General features: G+C 37.2%; 2 protein-coding genes across 21 annotated transcripts in view; one reads left to right on the forward strand and one right to left on the reverse strand.

The window, feature by feature from the left end:
• UNC13C (unc-13 homolog C) overlaps positions 1-11633 on the reverse strand; it is a 182211-nt gene extending 170578 nt beyond the window's left edge. Inside the window, exons 1-4 of one of the 3 annotated variants that reach the window (XM_069025429.1) lie at positions 11334-11408; positions 5532-5591; positions 4688-4812; positions 1085-1114 (exon numbers count right to left, since the gene is read on the reverse strand). Coding sequence is in view for 1 of the 3 variants with exons in the window: in XM_069025426.1 (XP_068881527.1) it covers positions 1085-1114; positions 11334-11408; positions 11517-11535 (124 nt within the window). In the remaining 2 variants the exon portion in view is untranslated. Of the gene's footprint in view, positions 1-1084; positions 1115-4687; positions 4813-5531; positions 5592-11333; positions 11409-11516 lie in introns of those variants that run through there. The other 2 variants (XM_069025426.1, XM_069025430.1) reach the window with 2 other exon arrangements.
• Positions 11634-11686: 53 nt separating this feature from the next.
• The window catches only part of WDR72 (WD repeat domain 72), a 130558-nt gene continuing 120419 nt past the window's right edge, over positions 11687-21825 (forward strand). For 12 of the 18 annotated variants that reach the window (XM_069025439.1, XM_069025438.1, XM_069025437.1 and 9 more), the window contains exons 1-3: positions 11714-12089; positions 20421-20582; positions 21601-21707. In XM_069025439.1, the coding sequence (XP_068881540.1) occupies positions 20430-20582; positions 21601-21707 (260 nt within the window). In that variant the 5' untranslated portion in view covers positions 11714-12089; positions 20421-20429. Of the gene's footprint in view, positions 12090-20420; positions 20583-21600; positions 21708-21825 lie in introns of those variants that run through there. The other 6 variants (XM_069025440.1, XM_069025441.1, XM_069025446.1 and 3 more) reach the window with 6 other exon arrangements.

Here is a 21825-nt window from a genome sequence, read left to right on the forward strand (position 1 = left end):
CAAGACTGCTCCCGTTCACCACCTACAGAATTGTTCTGCCCAAGGAAACATGACCAGTTATCAGAGAATACACCATTCAAACTTTATTGCTGTTACTCACTGCATTACCAAGATTTCAACATTTGAAGGATATTTAGAGTTATTTATTTTTTATCAAATTATTCTGTGTGATAATCATGTTCTTTAATTATCACCTCTTGCATACTAACAAAAGATAAGATAACATTATAACATTTTTCTGATTGCATTAGGATTTCAATGAAAGAGAAAAGATTTTTCAGTCTATACTTTGTACACATATTTCATGGCCTTTTGTTAGAAGAACTAGCAGTTCTACCTGTATCCATTCAAGTAACCTTTCTTTAATCCAGAAAACTTTGAACAATTTGAATCTGCTTACATGTATTAGCCAGACACCTACTGGCAGATTTTGCTACATTGATTAAGCCATTTATCAGCTTCTCCTGAGAACTAGTAACTACAAAGGTCTTGAAGGCCTTAGATTTACAGTCTACCTGTGTGTGAGAAACCTCTGGCTGTGTTTGGACTTTCTTTTCCACCATGGCTAAATCTTGGTCCTGGAGACAGACTTGGGTAGTCGTGGGTAGCTTGGTTTTGCTCATATTTCTTGCCTCAGGTATATACCTGGTCTCTATAACTGCCCATCAGGGTCTCCTGTCGGTATTTCCTCACTGGGGAAATTCAGACATCATCTTCTCCCCACCCTGGCTAAGCTAAAGTACTGTTTCCTTACCTGAAAAAAGCTTCTATTGACTGATGACACATTCAGGTCATCAAATTATGTAAAAATTTGCTTTTATGTAAATATATTTTAAATATCACCAGTTTGCGAGACAATAACATTTCATAACTTAAAATTACAAACTGTCTCAGGTCACAACTTTGGTTGATAATTTGATCTTTAAAATATACGCGTAATTCTTTCCACATTTATTTTGTACTGTACTGTTGATCCAACATGTCAAAGTAGTCCCAGACTTAAATGATTCTTCAGTGTGATACAGAACCCCACACCTAAGAAAGAAAAATGTAAAGCAGAAATTGAAGGGGGAACCAGACTTACCAGTTGTTTTATCCAACCTTCCTTTTTTCACTGTATTAAAAAAAACCCAAACATATTATTAGTTTCAGATAGTACCTTAACACTGTTTTCCAATAAGTTTTATGAAAAATAAAATCTAAGGGATTTATGTAGTATAAAAAAACCTCATCCAAATATGAAAACAAGTAATCTTTAAAAAGTATCATTGTGGGAAGATAATATGATTGCTTGGAATTCTTTTTGGAAAGAAAACATGTGGAAACTCTTTGTACTTTACAGGAACTTAATAAATACAGAGGGCAGAATGGAGATCAGGTGTCCAGGAAGGGTATTATACTTACTATTCATCACCTCATAATGACAGTTCTAAATTCTTCCCAATAATAGTCCCAGAAGACTGACTGTATATAATCTAAAATAACTTCTTATCATTTTACAAAGAATCCTTTATTACAGTGTACTTATTCTGCCTGTTAGAAAGGACACAGTTCCCTTACCAAATAAAAAGTGAACATTTCAAATCCTGATTTTTCTCAACAACCTGAAGTTCCACACCATGGTATCTCTTCCATTAATGAAAAATGCTCTGAAGCTAACAGGACTGTGATTCAGATAGTCACAGTCAGGAAAATTTAACCTGGTCATAATTTTGTATCAAGTGTCTGACTAATAAAGTTCAGTAAATTTAGACTTTTAAACAATATTAAATATTCTTGCAATTTCTCTGCCATGTCAATACATGTAAGACAGTTCAGTTTAATTTGAATGAAACATCACTGTAGTCCTACGATAATTAAACCTGCTCTATGAATACATCATATATTTTACTGCTATACTTAGGACCTAGTAATTGCCAATAAAACAAAAAGATGAATCCACAACTTTACAATGCAAAGGTTCCCTAGAGATTGCCATTGTTTTCCAATATAATTTCCATTTGCTTAATCTCCCGTACCTTCCTATTACTTATTCTTGCTTTCATCCCTCCCAAAATATCCCTAAGAATTCTATGGAGTTGCACCTTATTTGCAGAATGTCTGTTAGCCTGAACAATTCCATCACGTCTCAGGCCCAGGAAACTTTCACTTTCAACACAAATGGTGAGGGGCCTAAATGCTGCTGAGCTATGAACACAGTCTAATAAACACTGCAGCAATTCAGCTGCACTATACGAGGGCAAAACTTACACACTTCCCTTCAAGGAAGTACTGCAAGAAGTAGTCTCATCAACATAAATGAGCAATGCACAGCTCCAGTCTCTGAAGTTACTTTTTATAGCTACGTACTAAATACTTGTCACATGGATGAAGGAGCTTGATAAGAAAAGCCTACCTTTTACAGAGAGAAGTTCCATTCCAGTAGAAAAATGTTTTAAAGATCACACATTGAAATTCAGGGGTTTTTTTATATAAAAGGAAAAGAAATAGTTTTTCTTGAATTAAATTAGTCCTCTGCTGTTGCTCCCTCACTGCATGTGTGTTTCACTTCTGCCGCACGCTCCTCCCATGGCTCGCGTGGAGGGAAGCCAACCAATTCATGGAGCAGAGATGACAAATTCCTTCTCCCTCCTTACACACTGAGATGGGTGAGGAAAGGAGTGATATTACAACTGTTTCCTTACCCTCATTTCCTCAACTTCTATCTGCTGTATGCAGCTGTCTCTAGTCTAAACACATTCCTGAATGCCATCTTTTCCAGAAATAACAAACTCAGTGCAACTATTTTATTAAGAACGTACTTTTGTAACTCTTAACTTTGAGTTTGACACTTGCAAAGCAACTGAATTGGAATACAGAAAGTTTACAACTTGTTTCTTTTTTTTTTTTTTTAATGTAGAGCCACAGAGAACACTTCTTTATGCTATAGCTAAGCAAAATATAGAATTTTGTAGAATAGTGTAAATAAATATTGCACAAAAATTTGAATTTTATTTTACTTCATGAATTTCTAATTCTGTTGCAGAACTTCCACTTCATAAGATAATAAATATTCTCATGAAATGTTAAAACATTTTACACCAAAACTCAAAACACTGAAATTAATATAAAACCCATGGTGTTTAGGACTACTTATTCAGATTATATTGGGATTTTTTTTTTTTTTGGTTTCTAGTTGTGGTTAACAGTACATATATTTCCACAGACACAGAATATTTTACTTTGTAAATTTTTCAGTCTCCATCATATCATTGAAGGCTGAGGTCTTGAATTCACAGAGGGGAGCATCCTTGGACCAGAGGGGAGTTCGGGAGTGGCTGTCTGCAGTTCCAAGAAACTGGGTCTGGAAGATGGCCCACCTCAAAACACAGGTGTGAGCTGAGATTGTTTACTTGGGCTGCGGGAAAGCTTGGGGAGGTGGGGTGGGTTTAATCAATATTTATAAAAACCTGATGAGAGGTGTAAACAAGACTGACTCTTCTGTTTGTTGTCTATTAACAGGTGAACAGGCAAAGGGCACAGGAAACTCACAGTTTCACCTGAATATAAAAAAACTCTTTTTTTTTTACTGTAAGAGAAGTTTAACACTAAAATAGGTTGTCCAGGAAGGATGTGGAGGTTTTTTCTCCTTGGAGATACCCCAAACCTGACTGAACCCAATCCTGGGCAACCTGCCCCTGATGACCCTGTTTTAAGCAGGGATGTCGGACTAGATGATATTGAGAGTTTCCTTCCTTGTGATTCTGTGACTGTCCACAAGGTCAAACTGTTAAGTGTGACACTGATGTAAACTTAGTTCAGGAGATCATGAAAGCCTACAGCCACTATACATAATGAGTGCAGGTTTTTTCCCATCACAGAAGTTCATAAGAAGTACTTATGTTGTTTCAGGGTCATGCTACTATGCCATAATGTGAAGTTGTTAACATATTACATTCTGGTCTTGTGTTTTATATTAAGATATTTGCATATCTCTCTTCTGAGTTCTGTTCTGAATAAGTCTCCCACAGCAGTCTGATAGTCTTAGAGACAGGTTTCCACCTTGTGCAAACAGTAGAGTTCTAGTGAAGTTAACAAAGCTAGTCTGGTACACACTGGATGAGACACTGATCCCAAGGGTGCATTCGGATCACGTGAAAAAAAAAATATTTACTTGGAACAAAAACCTAATCACTGCTGACTTAAGGTTTAGTAAGTAGAGTTCCCAGTAAGCCTTAGCATGAATCAAAGTTACACAGCTGCATCTGTCTGGAACTGTGCAAACTTGGCTCATCTTCCTTTCTTCCATGCCCACTCTCAGATATCAGGGCCCATCATATGGAATGCTGTTTTTTTCCTTGAATCCTTGGATTGCAGCTGCAACAGTGGCCCTTGTTCGTTTACTTTACTGTGATGACATGACTGTTTTTTACATAAGCAATTAGCAAATATGTTATGATTTTATGGTAAGAAATATGGAGAAAATACCTGAACATAGGCAGAAGGTCACTGTGGACTGAGAACAGGGCACATGCGAATGCTCTTTCATTTGGAAAAAGCATTTATTATATTTAACAAAAGAACAGTGAAAAGCACTGAGCTGGAACAAGCTGTCAAGATGGTGTTTGGCTAAAGGGCATAAGAGTAGAAGCTGCAGTACAAAATCCACGTTTCACAAACGGAGGGCTTCAGCACCTCAAGTACTTACCCTATTACTCAGCCACGCTTGCCCCAATGTTCTTCCCTTTCCATATTACAGCTATTATTTAATGCCTGCTATATCACTTCAGTACTACATGTTGACTTCAGTTAAAAGGTCCCAACATCACGGACCTATATGCAGAAGAAGAATTTAGAAAGAAATTTGGAAAAAAAAAAGCAAAATTAATTGTTTACATCACATTTTTTATCTAAGCTGTTTCAAAACCATCTATAGTTTTACTTCACTCTACTCCACGGAAGAGAGTAATTAGGTACAATGTTATTATTAAGGAGGTATCACCTGATACCTGACACTGTTAAGTGATCTGCTTCCATGAGAGCTATGTAATTATTCTTCAATTCAAATTTTCAGCTGATATAAGGAGAATATGATTCTTTACATTTGTGAGCTATTTTTTAGTGAGAATCTGCCTTTTTTTAACTTCTTCCTTTATATAAAACCATACAGCACATATTAGCAAATTAAAGCTTGCCACTATCTTTCAGTTAATTCATCAAAAGCAAGGAGATTTCACTCTGATGATTCACCTACTTGGCATTAGAACTACATATTGTTCTTTTCAGGAAGTTTCTCCTCTACAGGATACTTGTAATGCAGTAACAAAGGTCATGAACTCATAGATTTTGATATAATATTTTGCAAAAGGAAAACAGAGCACATTTGATAACTGATTGCAAAAAAAATGTGGAAGATAATGTCCCATCTTTCCCATGAAAATGAAAACAGCTTACTGATTTTTTAAAAATATGTCAGTTATAAAAGAGAATATTTAAAAAAAAACCCCAGTGGCCTCTGTCTCTTCAATGATGCAGCCATTTGGACCACTGACCTCACATGGCCCAGAAAGCACTGCCCTCTTTGTGCAACAAAACAGCTCAGAAGAAGTGACCTAAAATAATGCAAGGAAATATAAATCTTGTTAAAATAGGTGTTTTCTTTTTTACTATCTATTTTAAGTTAACCAAGATTTTCTAAAGTTTTTGTTTTGCTGCTAGCATTGCTACTCATTGGTATGATTTTTGTAAAATTGCCTGCTGTCACAAAAAAATTAAACTGTGCTTGTATTAATTAAGAAGGAATAAATTTCAAAAGAAACTTAGCTCATCAGAGGCCAAACCAAACATTTGCGCTCAGTAACTGATTGCCAGAAACACCAGTCTGTTCCCTATGAAAAGAAATGGTTTGCAGTCTCTTTCATTTGTGTTCCACGAGTTCTTATGTAACCTTAGCTACCTTCTTGACTACTTTTATTTGACATTTAGGGACACCTAGCGGCTCATGTCTGACTTGCTCTGGAAAGCAGCAATAATTTCGCATTTCCAAATGAACTCAGGGGTTTCCACATCTTACTTATGTCTTAAACCATAGCATAGAAAACATTTCACTTCGCAAAAGAAACTACAAAAATACAGAACTGTATTTCAGAGTACAAATGAAAAGTTTGAGACAACGACAACAACAAAAAAGTCCCTTTTTTCATTCTTTTTGAAATTCACACCCAGGGAGTAAACATATCCATGTTTTTTAATACCATAGAAAATGTACCTTAATTCTTTTTCCCCAGAAAATTCAATTTTATTCATCTTGTGCAATAGATTTATTACTTTGGCCTCTGTATCTTGTCCTAAATACACATCTCAAACAGACATTTTTCACTGTTTTATGTATGTTTGTATGCATACAATCCTGCCTTTGAACTTTTGATTTAATGGAGTGCTTGAACCTGATCAGCTCTCTTGGTATTAGTAGTATTGCTCTACATGTGAAAAAAAAAGGTAGCAGAACAAAGCTCTTACCAAAAAATTAGGTAAGGCTCAGTAATTCCTTCATCTCCATGAAAAAAAAGTCCCTAAGCAAACAAACAGTTTGACTACTCTGCTATTTAGCAGAATTTTTTCTAACCCAGTTAACCCACATAATCTTATGAGTATACCATTAGTTACATATGCTGCAAATTTAACACACCTGTTCTTAATGCTTTCAAAAATCCTCCATTTCTGGGTCACTCAATGATTGCTTTTAATTTACATCAGCTCTGTACCCATATTTTTAAGATCATAATCCTCTCTTCAGCTCACTTTAAAATATTTGTATTCAAGAGAAGCCATGATACCATAGCAAAAATCAAAAAATTCCCAGATATCTTTGTTTTCTGTATATGTTACATAAATACATAGGAAGTCCTTAAATTAATTGTTTTTAAGTATCTATAATATCTCAGCTTTTTCAGCCTTTTCTATTTAAAAAAATTACTTTCTACCCTAAAGCCACATTAAATACATACCTACAAGAAATCAAAGTATTTCCTATCCTGTTTCTCTTGAAAAACAGAAGATAATATCTTTCTCCTAGATTCTCATGTCCCATGAAAATATTAAGTGAGGAACTCTTAGAAACAAATATATATGGTCTTGCAGGATCAAGAGTATTGGAAAAGGCACGGTCATGATCCTTATTATGAGAAATTTTAAAATTGAGAAAAGTTGTTACAAAAAATCCCTTATATTTTTCTGCCTTTCCACACTTTTCCTCAGAAAAACACAAAAAATGAATAATAAATTAATTTTATACATATAATCTTGCAAGGCAAAAGTGCGAAGTGAGGAACTATAGCAAGGAAAAAGCCCTCAAAAATATTTATGAGGAGAACAAAACGAGGAGGTTACCTCCACAAGCTCAAGATGCCGTTAAACTGCAATTCAGCAGGAACGAGTCACGTTTTGCACGCCGAGCACAATGAATCAATCATTAAAGAGTTTTACCTTCCTCCCTGTTTGCACTCTGTTCCCTCTCGTGGCTAAAATTGAGTATGACAGTCCTTGGTAATTACAATAAACAAGCAAAAACGAACTTATTGCTCATATTTTAAAATTAATAACGTTGTGAAACTACCCCTTAGTTGGATCTAGTGTCTACAGTTTTATTATTTTCAGGGAAAAACTCAAACAAAAACTACAGTTTGTAAATACAATAAGAAAATAATTAAGAGGTTGAATTCTCTGTTACCAAACACTGCCTGGCTTTATTTCCACAATATAACAAATACGGGCTTATCTCACCCTTTTATCTGACAGCAATTTGTGAAATTACATTTATTCTCATAAAGGTTTGCTGATTTAATCAACAGCATTCTCAAAGTCTCCAGAAGTCTAGCCAATGGTGAACACACCCATAACTTATTTTAACAAAACAATAGCTCCATTGACATGAAATGTGACATTGTTTCATCAATATTTCATTACATTATACATAAGATAATACAATAAATTCTCACAACTTGACAACTATCCCGTAATGCAATCTAAGCTAATGCTGTTTCATATTTCAGTATCTGACATCTGTCAACAATGTTGTTAACCACTAACAGCTCTTATTCATCTCAGAAACATGCCTTGATTGCTAATTGAGGGCAGATAAATATTTCAGTTTATTGAAACTGCTTTGCTACCCATTCAGATAAAGAGGAAAAATCTTTAAAAGAAGATGAAGAGAAGAAAACTAGTGAAATTAATTACTGGATGATGATCACAATAAAAACAGAGACTGAAATTATTATATGGTCTGAATGATTAATAAAATAGCGAGCCAACACTATTTTTTGGAGAAGTATGAATGTACAGGTACCTATACAACCCCAGATCCTAAGAAACAGGCCCATTTTTTCACATTCATATAGGATTTTTTCAGAGTTTTGAAGTGCTTTTCAGTAAGAGTTGTCAAAGCCTTCCACAGTGGAAGTAAATATAATTTACTAAATTAGAGATGGGAAAAGTAAACCACTGATGGGCAAATTGGCTGCAGAGTGTCTCCAAGTAGATGAATATTTGAGCCTGCAATGCAACATTGCATTTCTGAATCTAGCAGTACTTCACCAAGCCAAAATAAAATTTCTTCAACAAATGAAATTGAAAAATATTTTACGAAACAAAAATTCATTTTATGCATTCTGTTACAAAGAATTATGTTTGGATAAAATGAGATGAAGTGGTGAGCAGACCAAAAATTAAGAAAAGAACTAGAATTAGAATGCAAGCTTTCTGTAACAGCCTATGAAAGCAATGCCCAAGGAATACAACTAGCAACTGATGCCTGTAGCTGTGATTCAGAAAATCCACTTTAGGAAAGAAGTCTGACTTTCTTCAGTAGAGATTTTTCCCATGACTACATTGCTCCCTGTCTCCACTTTGTGTACATATTCATCACTGAACTGCCCCTGCCCAATGCAGATTCATTACGGATTTCAATTCAAGAGTATCTGTAAACATCACAAGTTATTCATAAAAGTTGAGTCAAGGTAATTCTTACAGATTGTTTTCATATGCAAACCCAGCTGATATCACAACAGACAGGAGTTTGACGAGTCTGTTCATACTGTCTTCCCCATAATGCATGCTCTTCCCAAGAACCACTGCCACAAAACAGGGAAATACAGAAGAATACCTAATCTTTGAAATTTTATCTTCCTCTATGAATCTTGTCTTTGCCATTACATTTTTAACTTAATGTGTATGTGTATTTTTTCTTACGTAAAAAATATTAAAGTGTTTACATGAAAAAATATTGAACACCATAAAATAATTAAAGGATCAAATCTTTGACCTCATCTAATTACTTCTCCTACTGCTGCTATGGCCTACAGGGGATTTCTCAGCGACATAACAGCACCATTCAGTGATTCTCTCTGCTCAAGGAAATAATGAGATGGCTAAGCCAGGGACAGTGAGAAAGGGACACAGCAAGGCAGTATTTCACAGGAAGAGTGATAAATCAGAGCTCTGTGAACTTGATCATCATATCAACACTTTCAGAAACAACATGAAAAAGTTACAGTTATGATTCCAATAACTGGTTCACCCTCATACTCAACACAAGCCCATTTTTTGGCTTTACAACTAAGATCCTCTATCCCGCTCTTGGAATATGCTTCAAAATCTCCCTTTCTAGTTTCTTAAGAGAAATTACAACAGAGCTCTCAAACCTTCAACAATGTCATATTAAAAATTTTGTGGCATCTGTAAGCCATACAATATGTCTTCAGAACCAAATAATTATTTTTAGAAGAACAGTGGAATGTGGACACTACAATTTTCAGAAGTCTTCTATTGATTGCCTGAAGAGGGCCTACAAGGAAGCTGGAGAGGGACTTTTGACAAGGGTATGTACAACAAGGGGGAACGAGGGAAGGCTTAGATTGGACATTAGAGAGAAACTCTTCTCTGTGAAGGTGGCAAAGCACTGGAAGAGGCTGCCCAGAGAAGCTGTGGATGCCCCACCTCCGGAAGGACTCAAGGCCCAGCTGAAAGGGGCTCTGAGCAACCTGGCCTAGTGGAAGGCATCCTTGCCCATGGCAGGGGTTTGGAACTAGATGGTCTTTAGGGTTCCTTCCAAACCAAACTGTTCTAGGATTCTATGAAATATATTTATATGGTATTAATGTGTACTACTTTTATGGGGTAATTTGTTTTCCCAAGGCAACAAATACAATGTTGGAAGACAAAAGAGAAATCACACAGTTTTGTGATCCTGTCTGAGCATAAGATGCAATTAAGGTCTTTGGTGCGACCTTCCCTTTGTGTCAAATTGTGCTAAAATGTATGTGACAGTTTTTGTTATGGAAACCTCCATGTATCGATGATTAAGGAGAAGCTGTCAAAATAATTTATTTAGGTTCACAGGCAGAATTCGCAACTCACATGAAGTGTCAAAAAGCACAAGCAGTATCTAGTTTATCCATTAGGTTACTTGGTCTCATACAATTATATCACTTTCTTGATAGCATTTTTTGACTACAAAAACTTTAGCTGAGGTTCCAGTTATCACTATTGACTTTAAGGGGCCAGTGTTCACCTTTTCTGAGAAAAATAATATTAAGGTTCTTAAAGTAAGTTGAGTTGTGTAGTCTCATTTTGCTTTCAATATTATTATTACTAAAATCTCCATAAGCAAGCCCAGAAAAGAGGTACCTTTGTAAGTTTTCACTGAGATACCATGTTTCAGTGTTCTACACTTGGCCTGATGCAGTCTAATCAAATACCACCCTTTACATTAAAGCTCTATTTTCAGGACTTATAACTTGTCTACATAAAACGATTCATATGGTGAAGTGATTTAAGAAGTATCATCCTCAAAGTTTTTTATTCTATTGTATGAAAAATGTTTTGAAATCTAAACTACAGAAGTGCTAGGACAAAAGTTTGCAAGAAATATGTTTCAACAAGTTACAAACTTTACATGCTTTTGTCTTTATTTATTGCATTCACTTACCTGTAAAATGTAGCCTATTGATGCAAACTATAATTACATTAGCACATTTGAGAACATCACTATTTCTATCAAGGCAGATATCTTGGGGAAATAGTCTTGGTGTAAATCGGAACTCAGTAATACTAAAATAAAAACATCGCATACTTTAGTTACCACATTCATTATATTAAAATAGGAAAACCATAGGCAATAAAAATATAGTTCAATCTCTCGACATCCTTCCATCTCCCTGTGGATTTTAGGCAAAAAAATGTAGGAAGACATGATTTGAAATAGAAATTTTTTTGTAAATAATGAATCTCATTATTTTGTTTGCAGCCCTAGATGTGACTGTGACTAAGCAGTTCTGCAGTTCAGATGAACTCACCTGTGCATTGCACAGCCCGTTCACCTCTGCGCCTCACAAGAATGTCCTGCAGACCTGAGCTTCTCTGGGACTGGTCTTTGAAAGAAGAAGAAAAAGATTGAACATAAATCACGTTTCATGCTCTTACGGTATTAATTCAGTGTAGTTTATAAATTGTTTTCAAACAGAAACACATGAACTTACAAGCCGCATCCTCGCCCATGCACAGCTCTCGTGCCACCAGGCGCGCACGCAGCCGCTGGGTGACGGCCCTCGAACTGCCACAGCTGCTGCTGGTGCCACAGCTGCGGGAAATCACGGTCCATCCGCCTCCTGCCAGAGCACATGTTTTCACCGTACTTAAGGGGGGGCGGGCAAACAAGAAGCCTCCTACCCCTCATCGTCTCGCGGGGCAGCTCCTCTGCCCGTCCCGCGGCAGGTAGGGTGCGGCCCCGCGAGGGAAGCGCTGCGGGGCGGGCAGAGCAGCGGAAAGGCTGCAGCCCGGCTGTTCCCTACGTACTTCTCCAGGCCGTGTTTGCTCCTCATCATTTCGCCCCGAGCAGCCGGGGCAGGGAGCAGCCGCGGGAGCTCACTCGCTCACCGTGAGCCCGCCGGGCTGGGGGCGGCGCCGCCGCTGGGGCGCGCCGGCTGCATCCGGCCCGCGCCGCCCGTGCCGGGTGTTGCCGCTCCCGGTCGGGATAAAACCTGTCCCGGCTGCGGCCCCTTCCCTTCAGCGCCCTCGCTGCCCCCGCTCGCGGTGCCTGAGAGCTGCTGGAGGTAAGGGCAGCTCCCCTCGTCCCCCCTCCCTCCTGCCGGGGCAGTTGCCCCTCGGCCCCTCATGCCGCTGGGGATGCCCTGTGCGGCCGTAAGGCTCCTCTTCCTCAGTTCCGGTTTGGCAAGAGTGCGTTCCCCAGAGCTGTTTTTGTGGGTGTGAAACCCTTTTAGCTGGGCTGTGTTTATTTTTTCTTAGTTGGGCAAATTTCATTCGTTTCTGGGACGTTTGGTTTGTCCGCTGCATGTTTAGTATCAGCTTTGTAAGTTTCAGCTCTGGTATCTGATGTTAGATGTCTGATACTTCTGTTTTCACGGTAGTTTAGTGAATTACATAGATTCCATCAATTGCCTTGGCATGTATCTGTTCACTGGATTTATTGGAGAAAGCTACTAATGTGAGAACACATAGAGTGCAAAATATTGGCTCCTTGAAGTGTGAAAATGCTTTTATGCTATTTTGATGATTTGTTAATGAGTATTCCTTATTGAGTAGATGCAAAGCCTTAGAGTACAATTTTTTTTTTTTTTTTTCCAGCAGTCCCATTTTCTCTTGCAAATACCTCTGTTTAGAGAGTGGAGTTTTTTTGAGACTTTCTCAATTAAAAATTAATTAGGATGGCTCACTTAGTCTTGGGGCATTTCTATCATGATTACTTTTCTAGTTGGTGCTAGGAATAGTAGTAGTTGTCCTAATAATATATTATGAGATTTTAACGTGTCAGTGATGTCCCTGGTACAGAACTATGGTCTTTTGGGGATTACTCATTGCAAAAATGGCTGTTGTGGTGAGATAGGTCTGCTCAAAAGGTTTGTGTCATTAGGATTTATTACATGACAATACCAGGTTTTTCTTGTTTAAAAACTTTTCAGTGCTAGAATTTGAAGTTCATTGTAACAAAAACTCCAATCCATGCATTGCAATGCATTAAATAAGTTTTGGACTTGGATCCCACTTCATAATAAACAGTGTCTTTTTACTTAGCAGGTTAGACTGTGTATATTACAATCATTCAGAGTTATTTACACTAAACAGCTGTATGCCCTGTAGCAAAGAACACTGCAGAGATGTCTGTTATTTGAGAGTATTCAAAGAGTAAAATTGAAAAATAAGTAGTTCTTCTTGTCAGAGTTTAGAAATCCTCATCATGATGCAATTGCTTACACCACTGATTAATGATTATTACATGACAACTGAAAAAACAAGGCCTGGTGAAATGTCCTAGTTTTTTTATTTTCACCATCTGATTTCAACTTTGTTTGTTGTTTAAACATCACAGAGTACAGTGCAGCTGAACCAAAAACATTACCTTTCTATGATCAACAGGGTTTTTTGTCTTAAGCGAATTCAAGGTCACTTAAGGAAGACAAAATTATTGACTTAAAACTTTGATTCATATTCCTTGCCTGTCAGTTTGAGATACTTGTAAATTTTGGTTTTAGCTTTCACATGTCTTGACTTTACCAGATCCTGCATTTTGTGATAAAACAGTGTAAACAAAAATTACTTCTGTTATTAGGGCTAGTTCATTACAGAATTTGTGATATTTCATAAAAATGAAAGTCAATCAAAGCTCTTGTTGTTTACAGGTGAATTTGCTTATGTCTGTGGGATGTTTTGATGCAGACTCAAAGTTGATTACTCTCTACCCTTCCCAAGTTCTGAAGGCCATAAACTTGGAGATGACATTGCTTTAGTAGGTCATTTGATTCGTATGGGAATATGTTGGGATCATTGACTCTTTAAAGGGCATAAATGTTTTTCTACTCAAAAACCAATTTATAATTAAGAAAATGTAAGGATCTGTCTTTTTACCAGGATGGAGCATTTTCTTGCGTGGAAAGCTGTTACTTTCAATAAACCCAGGCATGACTGAGTGTGTATGAGACTGAGGGCAAAATCTGTCTTTAAGTAAGATGCAATTTCATAGAAATCAAAGCTTAGATTCTGGAGACACTGATGGCCCTTTCTGTCACATGTGCTTTCATTTAAGAATTGATGTGTGAATGTCCTAAAACCTGATGGTAACTCTGCAGCAAAGCATTTCACCATTTGGTTGTGAGTAACTCCACTGGAGATGACTTAAGGTGATACTTTTTCTATGCTTGATGCTTTGGGAGTGACAAATAGCTTGCACGCATGTAGCTCTGCATAGTGCCTAAGCAGGGCTTAGTTTCTGGACATACCCCTTCTTGTAGCTGATAGGACATTCAGAAACCATATTTCAGACAGTAGAAGTAGATTTTTTTTTTTCCTTAAGAGGAGACATCTTTTATGGCTACACACACACTTCCAGAATATATTTTGTTTTTTGTTTTGTACTTTGATTAGACTTGGCTTATATCCTTGATATGTGATTTAAAACCAAGTTTGCTAGCTCAGATGCATTAATTGTTGTCTAAAGTGTGTAAACAGCTACTATGTTGTTGAAGCCTTTAATGACAGTTGAAGACAGTAAAAATTTATATTTTTGGACACATTTTTGATTTATCTACTTAGCAAACAATCATGTTGTGGTATTTTTCTAGGGAGCTTAATTTAATGTAACATTTATGAGGTAAAACAGGAACTTCAAGGAAGATTGTTTTACTGTACCTTATGACAGTGTGAAAAGCACAAATGTTGTGTTGCTATGTTTTCACTGCCCAATTTTCCAGCTTAGGTGCAACATAAACTATCTTAATTAATATTGTGTCACCAAAAGGTTTTGAGATGGCCAATTGAATTCTGCCAAGATAGAGTCTTTTGATGAAAACATATCTTTATTGATTGTAGAAGAAGAAAATCATTCTTAAAATGAAATCCAGAGAAAAAAAAATCATATCCCTCAGAGAAAATTTCTGAGTGGCAGGTTGAGATTAACATCATAAAATTGAATTTGTGCTGCAAACCTTTGATATAATCAGCAGCTGGGAGATGGTGTTGCCCTTACTGTGCTCCTTCTGATTGTGGTGAATTATTGTGTGGAATGAAATAAGTGTTTCTTGTGTCACTCGTTCAAGAAATACAAACAAGGTATTACCAGGTGCTTCTTGCCAGTTAAAATGGGTTGTATCGATTCCTGGCCCAGTGTCTTGCTCCCTTGGACTGCAGGAGCAGAACATCCCCATCCCGGGGGAGTTGTGGGTGTCACTCAGCAGTGACTCCAGCCCTTTAGGGTGTAGCCCAATAGGTCTTGAGGGAAGTCCCATCGCATTTTAAACTGGATTACCAGAGACAGTCTGCAACATCCTTATAGAGAATGCAACATTTACATCATAAAATAGAGAAAATTGTGAAAGCTGTACAGAATGGACCAGTAGACTGGTAGAAAAGTAGACTGCAAAGCTACTTTTAAGAAAAATAATTAGCTTTTCACTAAGAGTAAAACCAATATTGATAGAACTTTATTTTCTCATGCAGAAACTAAGAGAGTATGTCAGATAAAACCAAAGAACAGACACGAACAGGAGAATGGGATAGATTAGAAACACAAAACCATAGGAACTGGTCATGAAAAAATGTAGGCTCTGCCTAAATTTTGCTTCCCAAGGCTTCCTTTACTGCAAGGATGAATAAAGGGTTGTGCATGGGGGAACTTATTGAATCCAATGCAAACAGCTAAATTCTGATAATATCTTAATATTTTTAGGACTGTAAGCAAATTTCTGCACATTTTTGTTTTCTTTTGTGCCTGCATTGATTGCCAAACATTTAACTGGACTTTTAAGAAAGTGACCTTCTATTGATAGCTTGGAATATGTAGGAAATATGAAATAAGTAGGGCTATAAATTTTAAAATGTTGTGTTGGCAGGTTGACTGTTACCTGGAAAGTGATATTTTGTTGTAAGAAGTCTTTCTCCTTCTAGAAATAAACTATAAATTTGTATTTGTTAGGGGGTTTTTTATGGGTTATAGTGATGAGAAAGAAGTTTGTTGCAACATTTTATAAGGTGAACTAAGGGGGGAGTCCAGCTCCTAATTTTAAGGGCCTTGATATACATATATATGAAGTGCTATTTCTGAATTCATTGAAAGATCAGGGTATGTATTTCTTTATCAAGAAATGTCATTCTTACAACTGTAGCTAATAGTTTAACATGTTGAGGATACAGTCAAGCTTCCTTTAGGCTTTTGAGCAAACACTGGGAATGCAAGGACCAATAGGGAATGTGTGCTGCAGTCTTCAGTGGGCGCAAAACAGAACCCAGATTTTTCACTTCAGATCTCTGTGGGTGCATGCTCCTGAGGCCTAAGCCACTCTGCCATTCTAACCCTTTATGTTCCCAGGCCAGTGGCTTTAAGATTATAACTTTTGAGAAAACACATCCCAGGGAAGGGATGTGTGTCTGAGGTTAAGCAGTAATTACACAGCTGTGATTGGAAGGACTGAGGTGAGCCTAACAGAGAAGCTAAAAATTGTTTCATTTTCTTTGAAGGTCAGAAGAGGAGGCAAAATCAAGAAATATTTAGTATATATGGGGAAAGCATATGTTAAGTTATGATGGCACTGTTTCTTTGTGGCGTAATCTGACCTTTTTCATTCTCCTCAGTTCGTGACCAGTCCTAGTCGAAAAAGCTGAGTGATGAGGAAAAGACCTTGCATAAATATGTGCTTTGTAAGGCATTCAAGGTCAGACCTTCGGCTTTCTGACTCCTTAAAGCTTGCTTTTGATTAGACTTTTAAATATCTAGGGGCTCCTGTAGAATAAGAGGTGGTGTACTTAGCTTTCCAAATTAAGCTCTAATACTACACAAATCATCCAAAGTTACTAAAGTAGTACAAACAAAGTCCTTGAAGCTGTGAAAATTTGGATAATTTTCCAAGTTAACAGTGGTTCATGGTGTGGTTTTGGTGTGAAAAGTATTCAGGAAACTAGAGACAGAATGGTAGAGATGTAACAAGTTAGTGATGAGATGGGCTGGTATGGTTTTAACTAAAACCAGGGAACTTCTCAGTAATGTAAGAGCACTCTTTGGCAGTATGGTTATAAGGGCAGGACAAATAGCTTACTAGGCTGTAAGAAGGGAGAAATGGGCAGTAGGACTGAGAAACATGATTTCAAGTTGAATTATGGGTTAACACTGCAAATCAGACATGCTTGAGTGGGCAGAGCTGGAGGAATTTGACAAGTGCTGATAAGCTACATGCAGCTCAGATGTGCCTTCGGCAATATTTGACTTTGTGAAAACAGTTTTTACCTTTTTGAAAGTAACAGTCTGATAAATATCTGTTGATTTTATTTCAAAAAAGTTTGCTTTAGGTGGCATCAGTATCACTAAAAAATTTGATAAAGCTCAGTATTGTTAGACAAAATAAAAGTTAACCAAGAAGCATGTGAAGAAAAATGTTAAGAACTGTTGTATTAATAGGAAAATTCATATACCTTCTGCTTTTCTTCTCTTGGGCTGCAGTCATAATATAAAGGAAAATGTACAAAATATTCTTGTAACATTTCAGTCTAAGTTAATTCTCTTGCAACCACTGAGAGTTAGTAGTAGTTTTTTTATTCACGTTACTCATGAGTAACTAAAAGGTCTGCAGATTGTTATAAATAAAGTATATAATTCGTGCTATATTATGTATAAAACTGGAATGTAATCAGACCATGGACAGAGTTTCAAGATCCTTCCTCCAGCCTGGCTGAGAGAAAAATTTCACAACACTAAAGGAAGTTCTCTCACAGATCTGGTCATTGGGTGGGGATTCCGCCTAGGTGGGGTTGGATCTTATCACCGGGGTGTTTGCTCCCTGACGACTTGATCGCCACCCTCTGATATCTGCATCTCATCTGATAAGGAATCGGACATTCCGGGAACTAAAAATAACTGTTCCAGGAACCAGAGATGGCCCATCCATCAGCAGAAATGGCCCACTCATCACCCAGGATGGACGATTCATCGGACCCAGGAAAGGCTTTGTGCAGCCCAACTCCGGGACAAGAAAACTTCATGAATATGCTAAAATTACGAGAAGAATAGAATTAATTCGGACTCTGCCCAAAAACTGTATAAGAAGGAACCAGCCAAAGCAGCACCGTGAACTTGGGAGGTCTGGTGCGATAGAGATCAGATCTGTGCGTGTTCACCCAGCTCTGATCCCGGGCTCGGAGCTGCTTTTCTCCATCATGGCCTTTGAGACCGATATTTTGGTTGCATAATGAATGTTATTTCTTTATAAATTTTGATTGGGCAATTCTGTTTACCTCAAGATCATGTACACATTAGCAAATTCTATCAATTTGTTTTCTTTTTAAAGTCTGTTGATTTGAGTTCTCATATACTCATCACTTGCTCAGCAGTAGGTCTTTGGCTAAGAATATTGATCTTGATTCTATGTTTTCCTTGTAAGGACATATAATTTATGACTTAATATTCAATATTCAATGCAGTACAAACCTGAATTGTGCTTCCTTATGGTGTTTTACACTAATTGAACACTCCCATGGTACAAGTATAAATGACTACATGATATGCAAGCAAATGCATTTTAAAGATGCATGATTTGGCTTATCAAACCCTTTTGGCAGCCACCTCTTTATAAACCCTATGAAAATGGGAACCTGTTAGCTTACCTGATAACTAAAAGCATATCATTAAAGATTGTCCAGAACAGCTTTTTTTTCAGGGCATAAATTGCAAGAGAAAAGGATTTCAGTGTAACCAGTAACTTCATATGACTAGAGATTTGAAAAAAAAAAGTTTTAGAAAAGTCAGATTCTAATGCTGGGATCAATAACATATCCCAGTATTTTTATATATCCACAAAGAGCTTTTAAATGAAACTAAGTGGGATTTAGCCTAATAAATTAATGACCTCAGTTTTTTCTTAGATTCTTCTTCCTCTGCCCTCAACATTCTGAGGTTGTATGGCAGGACCTAGATAATCTTCCATACCAGTCTTTTCAGCCTTTTTTGTCAGTAGCTGAGCCCTTCATCTCATTTTCTTGTCAGGAAGAAAGACCATTCCTTTAGTTCTGTGTCACTTTAGGCTTTTAGTAGTCATCATGAAGATACCTCTTGTCTCTGTCCCTGCTTTCAGCTGCTGTTGTGTTGGGTTACAGTTTCTTTAAGCATAATTTAAAAGGCTGCTTCTGTGCTCCATTTCTGTCCTGTGATCTTTTCTGAATTATCACAGGAGCTGCTCTTCATGTCATTTTTCATTATTCCTGTATTACTTCCTTTGACTCACTGTTACTGGCTGCAGTGCATTTTGTTTTGCCCAGTTCCTGTCTCTCCTCACAAAATTTCAGATTTACTGTCATGTTTTCTGACTGACTCCTCCCAGCTGCACTACTGTAGCATCTTGTTTCATTTTTAAAATCTTTCCCAAGGATGTGCAAAGGGCTCTGGTGTCTTGTCTTTCTCCAGGACAAATAGGAGCACACCTTCTCTGAAAGGTGAGTTTTGCTTAGTGGCTGCAAAACGGTTGCTCTGAAGTATGTCTTCAATCGCATTATTGCTGTCTGGATTTAAAAAAAGGTGACATACAATACTTTTGGAAAGAATAATCAAAACATTTTTTTACTTAAATGACCCTAGAAAATGGTGACTCTGAAACAGCTTAAACTCTGTTTCTTCTTGTTCACTGATGCTTGGGAATAACATGTTGACATATACAAACACTTTTGACATTGCTCAGTCTGTCAGCTGTCTGTCCATTGCTCAGCTGGTGGGAGTCAAAACTGCCCTCAGTCAAATGGACAACTCCATTACATCAATTTTTTGCAGTAGGGACAAATCTATTAGATGATAAATTTTTTTGGACAAGGGACTCGTGTTGAGCAACAGAGTCTGTTCATTCTCGCTTTCTCAGCTTGCAACTCTGCAGCCACCTTTTTTCTGGTTCTTGTCTCTAGAAGATGCCACAGAATGGTTGGGCATATACTGCTTTGCCATCTTGGGCCTCATTTTACTCTTCCTTGCTGACCCACCACCAGTTCTCTCCTTTTGGCTGTAGTATCTTTCTGTTGTCTTACCCTCTTAGAAATCAGTCTTTATTGACACCCTGCTCCTGTGCCATCTCTGCTAGTTGGAGGGAACAGGGGAGGCATTGTGTATTCCACCAGCCAAATTTTAGGGAGAACAGGTGGGCCCATCAGAGCTAAGCCAGGCTGTGTGGGACAGCACAGAACTCTTGTTGCTGATGTTTCAGTATTCTCATAGTACTTGTCCCTGAAAGTGTTAGTCTGATGTTGGCAGCAGGAAGACAATGTTTCAATGACTCATTGACTTCTTACAGCAATATTTTATGGCTTCCTTTTTCAGATGTTGATTAAATTCCCCCCTTTTTTTAGCTTATTTTTTCTTAAGTATAATCTTACTGAAGATCATCATGACTTGTTTCTGTTTTCAGGTGTTGACCATGAAGACATCAGTACTGGCTGTGGCCGTGTGGGGGAAAACAGCTCCCTCTCATAGCATCACTGCTATCATGATTACAGATGACCAGCAGACCATAGTTACAGGAAGCCAAGAAGGACAAATATGTCTCTGGGATCTTTCATCAGACTTAAAGGTTAGTGTCTGCTGTGCTACAGTTTGCCAAATAGACAGGCTGGAGTTTTATCTTTTATTATTGGCAATAGGGTTATCCAGACTTGCACTTAGATGAATTTTTAAAGATAGTGTGATATTTGTTACAGGAAACTCATGAAGCAGAAACTGAAATGCCTATATAAGCAACCTGTTATTTGCAGACTTTGGAGAATTTTTCATAGATTAGCATACCCTGTGGATTATAATTTGAGGCTGTGTGCTCTGAGTAATGACAGCAAGTAAATACATACAATTAACATGATTCCTATCTTGTAAAGGTTTTTTTCTATTGTAAATCAATTGGTGAGCATGACCTGTCATTTAAAGAAAAAGTATCTATTAATAAAACCAAATCTGTCTACCAAGATGGAAGCAGCAAGATAAAACTTATATTTTTGATGTAATTAGGATGCAAATTAATGCTTTGATGATTTCATATTTATTTTCCTGAGAATGGAGCAGAGTCAAAACAGCTCCTGTTTTTTTATTCTGTGTTTCTAGAACTATGGTTCTATTCTTTTTTTTTATATTTAGTTGCCCCATTTGTACTCAAACAGCCTGAAAGTTTGTACTTTTATGAGGCTACCTTTTCCAGTTAAGATCTTTGCATGCAGTGATGATAATCCGAGAGGTTATTTAAACATGTGATATGAAACACATGCTTAAGAGCTTTGGTTTGTCAGTTTCTACTTCACTCTGCCACTTTTGGTGCGTGCTGTAGGGTGAAGGCCAGAGATGCTCTGCACATTGCCTGTTTTATATTGTTTGGGGTTCTGTACATTCTCCAGAAGATGAATGCAGTGAATACAAAAACTGAACTTTATGCAAACTGCATAATTCATCCATGTCTTTCTGCATTCCAGAAACATGACTGAAGAACATAAGACTATAAAGCAGGTTAACAGTTATGTATATCTACAAGTAATATTCTCTTGGTTTTAGGTATCCTTAGTTTATACAGAAATTGTTTAAGATAAATCATGATGTTGTTTTCCTAGATTTCATCTAAAGAAATTCTCTTTGGCCATACTGCTTCTGTAACTTGTTTGGCAAAAGCAAGAGAGTTTGAGAAACAGCCATATGTAGTAAGTGCTACTGAAAATGGGTAGGTAACTCAATATTTAATTGTTCATTTCCTAAATCATGAAATGTATGTCAAATGTAGGTCAGATGATGCATTTGCAGAAATGTTTCAATCCACTTCCATGATACTAAAATGATAG

The sequence above is a fragment of the Aphelocoma coerulescens genome, chromosome 10 (assembly GCF_041296385.1).
Source record: "Aphelocoma coerulescens isolate FSJ_1873_10779 chromosome 10, UR_Acoe_1.0, whole genome shotgun sequence".
Lineage (NCBI taxonomy): Eukaryota > Metazoa > Chordata > Aves > Passeriformes > Corvidae > Aphelocoma > Aphelocoma coerulescens.